At 40.9% G+C, this 15606-nt stretch overlaps 1 protein-coding gene across 1 annotated transcript in view; it reads right to left on the bottom strand.

Annotated features, from left to right (window-relative positions):
• RBMS3 (RNA binding motif single stranded interacting protein 3) overlaps positions 1-15606 on the bottom strand; it is a 718801-nt gene that overhangs the window by 144469 nt on the left and 558726 nt on the right. The window contains 1 exon segment of the mRNA XM_055803834.1: positions 9892-10049. Within this exon segment, the coding sequence (XP_055659809.1) occupies positions 9892-10049 (158 nt within the window).

Below are 15606 nucleotides of genomic sequence, written 5' to 3'. Positions count from 1 at the left end.
TTTGAGCTCATTACAGTATGGTGTGGCTTGTGAGAAGGACCTGCCACCCTCAAAGCCTGCAGCTGCGCTCCCGGCTGTGTGTGAGCTGCAGCAGTGTCAATGAACAGTCCCCTTTTGGCTCTGTGGGATCACCCTGAACAAGGACATTCTTTATGCTCTCACGTGCTGCTTGGAAAGGCAAAGGACATGTGTCTAGATGCCTTGTGCACTCAAAATAACTTCAAATGGCATGGAAAAAAACAAACCACCAGGGTTTTGAGAAGAACACAGAGGATTAAGCATCCATTATTAAGGATTACAGTGTTAAAAAAATAACCTGCAAAGACAGACTGTATAGCAAAACCACAGACAATGCATAGATGCCTATATGCCTATTACAACATAAAGCCAAAAAAGACAGTAATTTACATGTAATACTGGTAGGTGAAATACCTTACTGTTCATCTCATATGACCTCAAGGTAACCTTCAGCACTGAGACATGAAAGCATTAACAATGAACTGGTACATATATTTTTTGAAGGAACGGTAAAGAATACAAAGCTACTAGTCAAATCCCAAACCATGGTTATACCACCTCTGGGAATTCACTGTTCTTTCAGGTCTTTGTAAATTGACTGTACACTAGTCCAGAGAACAGTTGACTTGGCTGCAGAGTGGGTACAGAAATTTCAAAGAGAGGAAAGAGAGAAATGGAAAGCTAATAAGCAAGCAAAAAGAAAAATAATGCTTTTGTTTTTCTTAGAAGAATTGTGTTTAAAACCCATGTTCAGTGCTCCTTCCATACACCAGTGCTTACCTCCAGGTACTCTCCACAAAATAACTCCATGGACATAAATATTGCTTACTTCTCACCAGTCTAAATCTTTTCAAAATTAATTTATCCACCAACCTTCCTGTCAATTCGTTTTGGGAAAGAATGGCTTACTTAGAGCAGCAGATTGTCTCCCAGGGTAAAATTTTGCCAGTGTTCAAAGGACCACCCCATCACCACTGAAAAAAAAACCCAAAAACCTACCATCCTGATTGCCTGATTAATTCTCTGAGCAAGTCAAAGTCTTTTGTCATGTTTGTTTCAGGTAAAATCATTAAAAATTGTCCCTTCCAGGTTGTATCACTGCATACCATGTGGGCTGGGCCATTTCTACAAGCACAAAGACAGCAACTTAGATTGTTCACTTCGGCTTCATTCAGATTTAACTAAGCGGATGTCTGCACTGAGCCTTTAGAGACTCTTGTCTCTGAAAGAATAAATGCAATAAAAGTCTGTTTTCTGTAGCTGCAGGCACTTGGTGTCAAACCATGTTATGTTGCACCACACAGCAGTGACAATTTCATTTTAATACATGGGGGTACACTTTAACAAGCCAAAGCAGTCCCTGCAAAGAATGCAATATATAAGCTGCCAAGTGAAAAAGACTCAGCGCACTTCATGCATTTTATGTGGGAAGAGAATAAAAGTGAAACCCACAGTGTTCTGGGATAAAAAGGCCATCATTTGAATAGCACTCTGAAAAAAGAATGTGCACATTTTCTTCTCAAGTTTCACAATTAACGGCTCTCAAATGCCATTGCTAGCTATCTGTAATCTGGCACACGCTTCGCTTGAAACTGACACTGGCATTATCGACTCAGTTTGAAAAGGCAGCACAGTAGACAAAGCCATCTACACATGTTCCCTTCAGATGTGTTGCTGAGTAACAACTGCATCTACCCCTCATCTTCCTTACCTGAATCCCTGTCTGCTTTCTGCAACGTGTGCCTGGGGGGTAGACCTTCCTCCTGGATGCACCAAGGCTGGTCAGGCAGCCGCTAACTTATCAGGATGGTATCTGTCCCAGGGCTACCTAAGTATGAATTATAATTTACACCTGCCCACAATACCTGTTTTTTAGAAATAACCCTTTCAAATTGTGTTATTCTGGATGATTAGCTTGCTGACTGACTGGGAAGAATGAGGGGTATAGAGCAATGGATATATTATTAAAATCATCTGGTACTCACCATCACAAGATCTCAGTCTTAATTTACTTAGAACTCTGATCAACGTCAACAACTTGGGTGGCAATGTCTATGGCAGGCACCTGCCCATGAGCCGAACCTATCTGCACACATCTGTTCAGGCATTTCTTACTTGCTTGAGCCATAAAGACTAGCGAGTGATACCTGGGAAGAGGCCCAATAAAAAAAAAAAAAAAAAAAAGAGGTCCACACTAATAAATTCTACCTATTTTTTCTTCAAAAAGCTATGACACTCCTCTATTGTAGAATGTGTTTGGAAACCCGGGGAGATGGACAAAATATGCTTTTTGTCATGAATTTATTCTCTCATCCGAGACAGAAATATTTCAAAATGTTGAGACTGGGTTTAACAGAAATATCATTAACAAGAATGTTACATTGTAAAAGTTAGCCTCCAGGGGACAGGTTTTCTACAAAAGAATGTAATTGAAGCACAGGTAAACTTGGGGGAAGAAGAACACTTTAAAATCCCTTTTTTAGATGCTGGGTTTTTTTCATAATTGATAGAACAAAAATGTGGAAGATGATAATATTCTGGAGAAAAGACAAAGATCTCAGACGCTTCAAAACCTATTGAAAGACAGATACTCAGCTCTCCTGCTGGAAAAAGGAGAGCATCAGCTTCACATAGTTAATAGGAATTTGCTTCTGATCAGATCATTCATGAAGTATCATTTTCAAATTTCTATCAACAGTATGTTTTTGGTGCCGATCCTAAGAGGATCTTAGATAATTATTCACATTTAAAAGCAATTTGGAGACAACAATAAAACATCTGAGTATTACTCTGAATCAGGAAATGCAGTGCAGAAAAAAAATATCAAAGCTATAGGCCAGATTCTTATGATATTTTTAAAGGTACAGATAATGATCTAAACTAAAAAAACCCCACAAAGCTATGATAATTCATTTTTACCTGTGTCAATACATCTCCAAGTTCTGAAAACTAAGTTGTAAAGTTCCCAAACACATTATGAGTAACTAGACTGTCTATATTCTATTCAACTGGAAAGGAAGTGAATTAAAAAAAAATCTGAAAAGGAAGACTGTTTGTATGATTTTTTTTTTAGCCATAGTTTGCAGATTTAAGATATTTCAATACAATGGGTAAAAGAACAAAAAAATTAGGCTTGCTTAAGCAAGTATCACAACCAAACAATTTGATGTTCATGTATTACTATTAAATATTTATTTTAGATTATTTTAAAAATGTGTATTACTCTCTCTACAGACCATAATGGCTCCAAAGTAGTCATTATGTGTTGTTATAAGTAATAGGGAACCTTTACCATGAAAAAAAGAAAAAGGATTTTTTTACAAACTAAAGCTCTTACACATGCTTATTATAAAGATTGATGCAATGTCAAGAAACAACTTAATAAAATTTATATACAGGGAATAACATGATGATTACATAATTATTACATGAGAAATATTCAGTACCATGTAATTACCCGTTAGCAGTAAAATGTGGGTTTGGTTTACATATACTCTATAGTCGCTTTGCTTAATAATAGTAAGGTAAATGAGAATAAGGACTATATTTCTTTATATCCAGAGTAAATATTTAAAGATTAAATTGTTACTACCAAATTTATATTACCATCAACATATGAATATTGTTTTCTTATATTTATGAGAGCAGGAATAATAAATCCTGAGGGGCAATATTTCTTTACTATTTAAGGCACCTTGCAAAGATGGCAGTAGGTAGGTAGTAGCAGTATGATACAGCAGAGGTGTCCAAAGAACTGAGGCCATAGTTAGAATGCACACTGGAGAACTCAGTTTCTTTAGCATATCAAAAAGATGACCAGAGGGGCACTCTGATAGCAGTGCCTAAGTACCTTTGCAGGGAGAATAAACTAGGTGCTAAGTAGTTCTTTAACCTCGCTAGAAAGTTGTGACAAGAACCAGATACATTTGAAAGAGAAATTAGGCAGAAACATTTAACTGCAAGGAAGATGTTCCACTGGCACACATTAGATAGAAAAGAGGTGGCTTTTTTTTCTCATTGATGCCTTCAAATCACTTCTGAAAGCTGTATTTTAGTAAAAGACAAGTATTATCTCAATATTAGGTAACTGGGAGTACTTCAACTGCCTGTGATATAAAAGTGGCCAGGGAAAATGATCTTCAGGTCTCAAATACTCCAAAGCTACAAGACAGGTTTGATTACTATGAGGTTTCTTAGCACCTCCTTACATCCTACTCATCCTCCTATGACAACATGTTCACTAATTAATTTATTTAGCTAATTTAATCCCAGGCATTCCAAGACCCTGATATGGCTGCAGCCTGTGATTTTCTTCTCTCCTGTAAATGACTTTGGTATCTTACATCCCCAGCTTTTCAGAGATGTTTTTGTGCTTTTTGGTTTGAATCCATTTTATGCTGGAAAAATTGCTCCCTCTGTCATTTACAGCCCAGGAAGAGATATTAATTTTGACAAGTTTTCCTCATCACTCATAAATTATATCTTTTCCCAAGCTGTCCTGCCTCTATATTCTTCATGTTCAGTCCTGTTTGCATAAACAACAGGGGGTCGTTTACTACCACAGATGAATATAAAAAATCTGTAGAAACCACTCCAGTGAGGACAGAATAGGCTCCTCTTCTCTGGGCATATGGTCCACACTATACCTTGCAGCATGATCCATTCTGCCAAGGTGACCGTTTTAGCTGCCTGAGTATCTCTGCACAGAGCTACAGTGCTCTCCACAAAGAAACCTCTTTCAGAAGAAGTTTCAGAAGAAATACAATGTAACTAAATGACATCTACGTTATCCTGAAAAACCCTGAAAGATACACAGCTTCCTTTAAGGAAAAGAACACACAAATTAAAGTCTTGGCTCTCTCATTTTGCTTCAGTGGAAACTGGAGCGCATCCTACTGAAAATCAATGCAAAACTTTTATTAATGGAATAACGATCCTGTGGAGGCTCAAAATCTTGTTTCCCGTTTTCTGTTGCTCCCTTTCAGTTGCTGAGTTGAATATGATTTCCAAAGACTAAATATAAGAGATGTAAAATGCAGACAAATGGGAGATAAGTTTAACAAAAAACACATGCGGATAGAGAAAAGCATCCCATTGGAAGGTCTTCCAGAAGAACAAGGTAGGGAAAAGACAAGGATGAAGCTGAACCTGCCAACGACAATATGGGTAAATGCCTCACTACAGAACGCCTGTCTCTGTCACAAAGGAAGCACCTCCTTGATATTTCCTTTTGCTTTGAGATTATAGACAGCTAATTGAGAATATCTTGACTTGGGTCGTTTGCTAGGAACAGCATTATAACATTCTTTTATGACAGTTTGTGTTGGACAAATTTTCTCACGTTACTGGGAAAGAACAGTATGAATACACAGTCATTTCCACCTAGACCCAGGCTGATTTATGCTACTGTCTTCACAGTCTCAGGTTAGGTATTATACTGGTGCCCGCCAGCAGAGCAATACTTGACTGTCTGACTGTCAGCATTTCCATCATAAATTTCTGTTTTCAGAGGCTTATGACTTCGTTGTAAAATGTCGCTTGGGGGGTGAATCTTGCAAGGTCGTTTTAAGTTACAAGACAGCAAACAAAATAAAAAAGTTAGTGGTTTCTAACTTTTTCTTTGCCCTTCATCATTTAAAAGGACCTATAAAATGCCTGCTCTGCTGTTCGGCTGACTGTGGTATACGTATGCATGGCATTATTATTACTATCTCTATAGGGAGGATACTTAAATAATATTTGAATGACATCTTACTGTGGGGTTATAAAATGCAATTTTGATTTCACTGATTCATGGTATCAGGAATTTCTTCCCCAAAGTATATCCTAATGACTCCTTGCCCCCCTTTCCACATCCCGAGGAGCTCTTCAATTAAACTCACAGTACCTTGGACTTTGAGTTTTGATTATAAAAATAGCTCAGCCAAATTACCTGATGGCTCCTAACTTTCCTTGTTCCTCCTTCTCCACCTTGAAGGGCTTCATAGCCATTTTCATGTTGTGGAGTCCCACTGGTATTTGTCCCAGGATCCTGCCCCACATGTCCCACTCTGGAGCCTGCTTCTCCCTGAAAGTGCTGCTCCATGCCTGGCAATTTTCTTAGGGATGCACTATGAAAATTTGGTCCAGGTTGCAATGCCAGATGGAAATGTGAGGTTCTGGGAGATAGGTTCTCCCCCAGCCCTCCCCAGCGCCCTGAAGTGATGCTGTGAGCCCCTTCCAGGGAGACCTTCCAATGGAAATTTATCACCACAGGCACTGGAATATTTTACGGATATCACACAAAGTCTTTGAGGCATGTTTGGGACTTCCAGTTTCATCTGAGATATCCAATTATAAAGCAATTTCCTGGGTAGGATGTAGGATGTGACAGATCATTCTTCTGACTGAAAGTAGGAATGATCCTCATAATATCTAAGCCTGCACTACTGTCCCTGATGATGGATTTGTTCAAGCTAAATTTATAGCACCTTTTCAGCTGCCTTCAATTAAACCCTTGAATAAGGAAGAACAAAGCATTCTCCCTCTTCATAAATGCATCCTTAAACTGTCTGGATGTTCGTTATCCCCAGATACTGCTGACACTTCTCTGCTCCAAAGATCACTGATCCTCAGAAATCTCCTTCTAAATATACCCCCTTCCATTTTGCAAAATTTTGCACTGCTGCTTTGACTCCACTACGATTGTGTGATTTCTTTATCTTCTCCTGCCTTAACATCTGGAATTCACCCTTTATGGGCCTGTGGAAAGCCTAGTCTTCCAGCACATACAGTTACCTCTTTTTAAGTGACAACACATCTTTGGGATGAAGTGTTTCCCTCCATACTCTTAGTACCTTCTCCTATCCAGTAATTCCAGGCTCCCTCAAAGACCTTCCCACTTACTCACTACCTCTGATCTGCTTTTTACTCACACCACCATCAACATTCCTCATGTCCTGATTGCAAAACTCAAATCGTTAAGACATCAGCTTTAAAATTGTATGTTGAAAAAAGTCTTAGAATCCAGTTTCTGTGGGGTTTTTTTCCTTTGCTTTTTTTTTTTTTAGGATGAAGGACTATGCTTTTCTTCTAAGTTCTGAGGAATCCACTCACACTCTTTAAATGAAAGATCAGATGTTGAAGTCATTACATGACTCCCAGCAACAGGGATTTAAGAGAAACACCTACAATTTTAAGTCTTGTGATGAAACCCTGTGTGAGGGCAGCCCTGCGTTATTCCCTCTTTCACCCTGCAATCCTGTGACAGTCTGAAGTCAAAGCTTCTTAGGCGCACCATCTCCTTTTCCCAGTTCCTTACTTCTAGTATTTCTTCCTGCTCCTCCTCCTCCTAATTTCTCTCTTTGCTGTAAGATAGGCTGTGTTCCGCCCCAGCTCCTGCTGGGATTTCTGTCAGCAGAAACCCACGTCACAAATGACAACAGCAACAGGAGCTCTGCAGAGGGCCAGCTCCCATGGAGCGCCTGGAGGCAGACAGCATGGCTTTGAAGTACAAAGCACAGGCCAGTGGCAAGACAGAGGTGGGCAGCCAGAGGTTACGGCAATTCCCTTTCAACTCCATGAACTTTTGTGGAGCCACAGTCGGAGTCTAAAGCTTCCTTTCCTTGGCCCTTGCTCGTAACTTTCCTCCCCAAAATCTCCCCTGGAGCATACCTAGGCACAGTTGAGTTCAAGCCACAGAGAAATGCTCTAGAACGTTTTGGGAAAATCTGTCCTGTTGCTTTTGAGGGATGCAAAAGAGAGGAAATACTTTCACAGCTTAAAAAAGAGACCTAGCTTTGTAAGTGCATACTTTAAAGGAGGCTGAACTCTAATGTGGCCAGACATTACTCAAGATAATTTTGACCCAAGAACATTTGAAGTTACCCAGGTTATAAATGAGTAGTCACCTGCAGTACTATAAAACTGCTAATCATACACATTTAGGAAAAAAAAATTAATGATAGCTGTCTACCGCAAGCCTTTACTTGCAATTGCTGTTTGAATATGCTTGAGACAGACTATTCACATAATTGGGCAGAATCAAAAAAGTTATTCTTAATCACCATAGCAGTTAGTTAATAACTTTGAAAAATCAAATTGCTGGATGCTGCATCATTTTAGCATATGCAAAGTTAACTTTTTCTCCTGTGCTCCTGTGGCTGTTAAGAGCTATGCTAAGCAGCATGGCACATGCCACAAGCAGGCACGATACACTGTGATAAAAAGCCCCAGGTCAGAAGTATATTAGCCAGGATCACTACACGGGTTGCTGACTTGAACTTCTCAAATCTTATCCGGACTGAAATACAGCTGCCACCCTACATCTTACCGTATTTATACCCGCTCAGCGTGTGCTCACACTGTAGGTACACTAGAATGAAACCTTTGTTGGCTACAAGCAAAGCTAAACAAATTAATATACTTGCATTGGCATGCAGGAAAAAGATACTAAAGAGCACTTTATTACAAAAAGAAGGTCAGGTGGTCATGTCATCAGATCTTGTATTGATAATTCTGCAAGGACAAGAGTCAGCATTCAACTGCAGTTCTAAATTCCTGGATTAACTCTGGCCTTATTCCAGTCAACAGCAGATCTGCTGTATACTTTGATGGAACAAATGTTTTACCCCTCTGTTGTTTGCATGGTGAATTGCACAACCTTCATGTAAGATCACTAAAGGGTTCTTTAAATATGTTACATAATTAAATACATTCCACAGAGTCAATTTTTAAAAAAGTAAGTTTATCCATGAGTTATACTTATCTATATTTAGTGAGCTAGAAAAAAAAAAAATGCTATTATCTGCAAGAATGCATAAAGAACAGTGTGTCATCTTTCAGCATAAATGTTTTGCCTTTTTACATTTGAATTCAGACAATATTAACATTCTTCACACACGATGATCTTTCAAATAAAGGACAGAGGTAACACTATGTCACTTATCTTGCAAGCTACCTTTTTATCATACAGTACCCCATTTCACTCAGTGGTGTTATGACACTAACAGAAGTGCCATGACATACCAAGATATGGTGTATTTCAAAGAAATTTGCAAGATGATTAAGTCATTTTGCCTCCTCTACAAAGCACAATGCAATGAATATTCTGTAGAAACAATGATTTGAGCTTTTTTTCCCTCTTCTTTTGAAGCAGAAGACTGATTTACAGCACAATTGCAAATTTCTCTTATTTTCTTTTTCAATACCTTTCTATATATAGATAGCTCTCTCTTCCTTGCCTTCTCAAAAGATAACTATTTGGTTTAAGAATGGTTCAAGCTGAAGAGAATCTATGTAAATATTCCCTGAGAGTAAACATGGAGATTTGTCTATCTGTACTGACAATGAAGTACATGGTAATAATATGTTGCCCATTCCGTCTATAATGTCTGACCACTCCAACAGGACTTGTTATATGCAAATATTTTTTTCTTTAGCTCTTTTCACAGGCTTGAGTCCCCTGCAGCTTTCAAGGAAGCCACATTTCTTCTGTTACAGTTCCTCCCCTTTGCTCGTCCAACTGCTAAATTTACTTTTTCCTGTTGCAAAATCTTTGCAAAACATTTAAACAGTTTCTTCAGCAACTGTGTGCTTTTGGCTGTAGGATATTTATTATTATCCAAGCTTGATGCTGCATGGATAGCTCACTATTCCTAGCAATTTTTATTTACAGAGACATACAGACAACAAACTATGTTTTAGAGCAATGAAATGAACATCCTTCTGCACTGGTATTCTTCAGCTTGGTAGAAAGAACAGACACACAATCTAATAAAGGTGCTGTTCTGCATTTTCCACAGCTATGAGGCTTCAGAGTTACAGAATAGACAGCATTTGCAAAGGACCAAAGCCAAAAATTCTGCATGAATCAAAAAAGAGCAAAAGTTTCACCTGGCAAAGCCGACTCCTCTGCTGACTCCATTAGCATCTCTTAGTATTCTGGTGGAAATGACATGTCCAAAGGGTTTCAGCATATTCTCCAGTTCCTGCTCATCCATGGAAACGGGTAAATTTGAGATGTATAGATTTGTGGGATCTTGCTCTTGTTGCTATGACAAAATAAGAGAAATATCCTCAGTTAGGTTTAGGACAATGGAACAGCTTATGCCTCATACAACAAAGACTACTCAAAATAGGACCAAGCCAAGAAATTATAGCTCCGTTAGAAGCAAAGCTGGGCAATCTGTTCATGACGACAACGTATTTGCCAAATTTCTGCAAACTCTCATGCATGTGCTTAATTCTGTGCGTGACTGCTCTTATTGAACTCAGTGACACTACTCATTTCTAAAAAATTACTCTCATGCACAAGCATTCTCGGGTTTGTGTCCTAATTTAGCAAACAGATTGTGAAGAAAACATGATTTCCACAAATGTGCTCACTGTTAACATACATAAAGAAAACTCAACACATGTTTTAAGCAGATGTGCTTTCCAGCCTGCAGACTTTCCATTCAACCTGTTCATCACGAACAAGGTTGGTTGAAAGCACACACAGAACACTTTCCATAGTATCTTTTTTTTTTTTCCCCCTCCATCAGGAACATCTTAATTGATAATGTGCAAAAAGACCTAACTGGGCTGGGGGGGAGTTCTGTAGTTCAATTTAAGGTCTTGGTGAGATAGGTCACATGTTAATTCTCAGACTGAATTAAAATATCTTATAAAATAAAGCCTGTAGTATGAATAATTGAGAAAACAAATGTGAAGACAGCTTTCACATTCTATTTCAGAATTTAAGGCTACACTTTCCATTTTGGCAAGCATTCCAACTTTGATTCTTGCTTGCCAAACTACTGCAAAGAAATATCAGAGGCATAGATGCTGCATGTAAAATAAGTGTATTAAAGCTGTAAATAAAAACACTGTATACAGGGAACCAAGCCCTAATTACATTAAATCAATTTAGTCAAGCCCTTGCAAATTTTTAAGGCTCTGGCTCCATTTTCATTGATAGGAGCTTGACATAATTATCTGATCACCTGTCAGTACAAACCTGATTGGGATCAGGAATAACTACATCATTTTAGCTAACGGTTAATAACCAAAAATATAAGATACAATCTTTATGCTGTGCAGTAAGCCAGACAGTACCTTACCTTGCAAAGTCTTCTGAGACAGATTTTCGGATTTTTTCATTACATATTTTAATGGGCAGAATTAATTTGTACTTGTTCTACACTGAGCTGACAGCAGTATTACTGTCATTTGCTATGAGGTGTCCTAAAACCAGATTAACAATCTTGCAGCAGCAGCACAACTTTACCCTGAAGAAATTACACACAGTCCTTCAGCCATCTGCCCTGGCTTAACTCAGCTAGTTTCAAATTACACTCCATTAAAAGTAGTGCAGATGTATCTTGTCAAACACAAAGACTCACGCGCCCTATTCTAGAAGATGTATGAAGGCTAGACAGAACCAAGATGTCTGCTCTGTCACTGCCTTGCACGTTCAAGGCCTCAAAAACGGAAGCAGAAATCGTTCCAAGCTGTGATTCACACACACCATCTTCGCAGGGAGAAGAATGACGAAGCAAAGTCTAGCATACCTAAATACCAGAACCAGAAGCCAAAGAAAGTCTTCAGCTTCCCTTACCCCAGGCTCAAGGGAAAATTCAGCCCTTTGGATGCGAAGAAAAGCTGCAAAAGGATACCCCAAAGGATCCAAAATCAGGAGGTGTGTAATGCTGCTTTACTGCATAGTTTGGATTCTGACTTAAGAGCTGTGAACACTTGACTTTGGACTACTGCTTAATGCCCATTGCATTCTAGCTTTGCATCTCCAGACTCATCACACCATGAAACAACACATTACCATGCAGGTTGAATTCCCCACTATTTTACAGAAAAGAAATAGAAGACCAAAGCAGGCCATGTTTGCAAGTTGCCGTCCATAAAAATATACCCAGTTATTACCACGCCTTATAGTAAGGGGGAGAGGAGAGGAAAACCACACACACATGAACGGTGAACTTACTGCAAATTGAACTGAAGTTACAAACCCGAAATCTAGAAAAACATTCCTTCCCTTTCCAGTCATCTTTCCCTGCAGTCATCTTCCTTTCTCTAATGTCTATTTACATTCACACAGATTCAAAAGCTAGTTCCTCTCCAATAACTGAAAGATATTAGTGAGGGGCCAGAACTGGTACAGTATTGACAATGCAAGGAAAATCATGCAAACAATCCTGGAGGAAAGGTAGGCAAGAAAAGAGAGGAGTATGAGGAAAGCACTTCTAGCTTTGGGAAATACAAACAAACAAAACGCAGAAACATTTTCTTTCTCCTTTATTTTGTTCCGTATTTTTCCCCTTTTCTGTGTGCATTAATTTTTATTGCTTCTTACTTTTTTGGGGTTGTTTTTTTGGTTGGGTTTTTTTTTTTTGGCGCACATACAGGCCACAGGAAAAAAATAAAGAAAGATAGGAGACAGGAAGTATCGTCACTGTTACCAAGTACTCTGAAAATGTGAGCAATGGAGGCAGTTAAAGCAGAGGTGTTAGGGAAGCAAATAAAAGTAACAAGGTTTGTGATTCTAACAGGCACGGTTTTTCAGAAATAATCACATTGTTATGCAAACCTCTACTCATTGATTGGTTAAGGACTTTGATTAATCAACCAGTCAGTGCTCAGGGACTGACATCACTTGTCAGTATTTAGAAAAAATATGCAGATGAGATCCCCCTAGCCAAAGGAGACTAATATGAAAAAAGCAGAGTTATGCATCAGTAACTGCACAACAACCTTGGCTTTCACTGAAGCAATTCAGTCCAGCAAAATATTAAAATGAGCACTTTTCTTTTGACTACGCAGTTTTCAAGCTGGGGCAAACAAAATAAGTAAGAACCGCCACCAATGTGTCTCACTTCTGGAGTAGGAACACACAAGCCTTTTAACTATGTTAGATATTAAATGTTGTTGTTTTAAATATCCATGGAAGTTTTAGCTACACTCTGAAGATGAATGAAAGACTAGCAGGCCGTATTCACTCTATCACAAGGATTTACCAAGCCTATCTTTTATCAACATGATAAACAAGAGCTGCAAGCAGAGAGAGACAGATGAGGCCACTCATACTAACTCCACAACGCAACAGTGTTTTCTAAGAAAGGAAGAAAATTCCATGTTATTTTTCCTTACTATACAAACACAACATTTTAGAGAAATACCCCTTTCCTTCACAGAGAAATATCACCCTACAGAGGCTGTTTCTCACACCGCGAACTGAAACAAGACAAGATGCCTTCCCAGGGATGAAGCCTGGCGCTGGGCAGGCTGTGCAGAGTGGTGCGGGCCCGGCTGCCCTGCCACCGCACCGCCAGGCCCCATGGCCACTCGCCCTCACACGCCCCTGCTTCTCAGGCTTGCCCCCGCTCCCCGCCTCTGGGACCAGGGCTCCGCGTCATTTTCTTCAGTTGTGCAGACATGCCCTCTGCAGCCTGGAGGTGCTGACACATGCTCCTCGTTTTGCATGAGCCTTTTCACCCCAGATTCCCCAAGCTCCTTCATGACATACTTGCTTCCCCAGCCCAGTGTAACTGCTGAGTTTTCCAGTGTGAAAGGCAGGCATCCTACTGTTCAAAATGCGCCTATCTGTTGACAAGAGGAGCCTAACCAGACCCTCAATCCAAGCACCCCGTGAACTACCAGTCTTTCAGAATCCTAACTAGTCAACAGTCAGGTTTCTGCCTTCAGTGATCACAACCAGGGTCACAGGTCCGGTGGCAATGGTGGTGGCTGGATCCACACAGTGCGGCCCAGACTCTCTCCAGTTCATTTAATTCTTTCTGTGGCTTTTCACTAAGGCATTAAAAAATGCTATGTCCCACCTTGGGATGCTAAAATCCCATTTATTGTTGTGTCCGTTCCCAAACCCTGATAACCGACCAGGCATCAGCGAGAGAGCTGAAAGTCATTTGTGTGATACTCATGGTCACTTCAGAACTGCGTTTTCCTCTTATGCCCCCAATACCCTGGACAGGAACAGAACGGGTGGGGTGGCAGAAAGCCACAAACACCTCCAACAGCACTGTGCCTTGGATGTCCTACAGTTGCTGATTTAGAGCTACTGCAGTGGGACCACCAGCCAAACGGTGTCCCCACCACTGCCTGGACTTTGCAGTCCCTGTCTCACTTTCCCCCTCCAGACCACACCAGAGACACCAGGCTTGCCTCACACCGCAGGGTAACGACACATCTGTCGACACAGTCTTCCCAAAGCCCAGCGGCCTCTCAGGTTTAGCCCCCCACCTGTAAGAAGGGTCTCCCAGGGGGGCCAGGGCCAGCTGCTGCAGTTGGCTGCCGCCCGGGGGGCGCAGGGGAGGAGGGGGCTGCCGGGACTGGCGGAGGGCTCGCTGCAGTGTGGCAGCACGGCTCCTCTGCCCTTCCCAGACCCCGCGTGCCAAACACAGCTAATTAATGGGTACAAGAACAGGCCAAGTTGCCGCTTCTCGAAGGGAGCAGGAAGGCAGCTGTGGAGCCTGCTGTGTGTGCCAGCTGCAAAAGCATCATGCTCAAGGCACGCAGACTTGCAAGCACAATCTCGAGGCACTGTCAAAAGCCTGCTCCTGGCTGTCCTCGCTGAACTTCGTTTTACCCAAGATCTCGCATTTGACAGCCCAAGGAGGGTCACATTTTCCAAGTACAGCTTGCACTTGCACTGCAGCCCTGGAGAAATAGGGGCAAACTCATCCCGTCAGCCGCAAGCCTCTGAAATCCTGACACAGCCTCGTACCCAGGACTGAGCTCATTCTGGGGTCCTGCTGTAGGCCTGTCTGCGTGGGTACACGGAGTGCCACAGAATGGGCCAACAGAAAAAAAAAAGAAAAAAAAAAAGAATTAAGCCAATTGCAGCTCCCCTGCAGACAAGTGCAGGGCTTTCTGCAACTCCCTTTGCTCCCACCCCAGCCTGTCTGAGCACCACTGGAGCCCAAATAACCTGTGGGCTCCAGAGGCATTAACTACATGTATATGTTGTAGTTGGGCCATTCTGACAGACACATCCAAATTGGTCAAAACCACACCTAGGAAGTTTTAAAATTGTGAATACTGCAAACTAACAGTAGGTGAAAACTAAGCATCTGATGAGCTCAGAGCATTTCCAGCATTCAGCAGCAGGTGTCCTGCTGCAAGGCTCTGGAGTTCAGCAGTCAGGAGCAACTGTCCTGGGGAAACAGCCAGAAATTTTGTCACTGCCTTTTAGCAAGAACTGGGCCAGTCACTCGGCTCCCAAGGCCTGTGCCAAGGAGGAAAAAGAAGTTTATAATGCAGAGGATTTGAAACGCACTACACCAACAGCATTTGAAACAGATAAAACCCAGTGGAGGGCATGCTGGAACTCAGAGTTTGCTATTTGCTTTGCTGGATCCTCCCAGCCACTTTTAAAAGAAGGGACAATGCTCAGATGGGATTTTCCCTCCCATCTTGAGATAATCTTTGGAAGCAATGCATGAAAAGCTGAAAGAACAATTCCTGCTCGTACAAGAAGAGGCTGAGCCTCTTTACATAGTACATTTAGTAACGCATTCTTTAAGGACACATGTGCAGGGAGGGGTGGGCTGGTGTTGGCTACATTATTTTTTCCCCAGAAGGAACTCAAACCTCTTG

This window comes from Falco peregrinus, chromosome 5 (genome assembly GCF_023634155.1).
Source record: "Falco peregrinus isolate bFalPer1 chromosome 5, bFalPer1.pri, whole genome shotgun sequence".
Taxonomy (NCBI): domain Eukaryota; kingdom Metazoa; phylum Chordata; class Aves; order Falconiformes; family Falconidae; genus Falco; species Falco peregrinus.
This window is presented reverse-complemented; position numbering and strand designations above follow the sequence as displayed.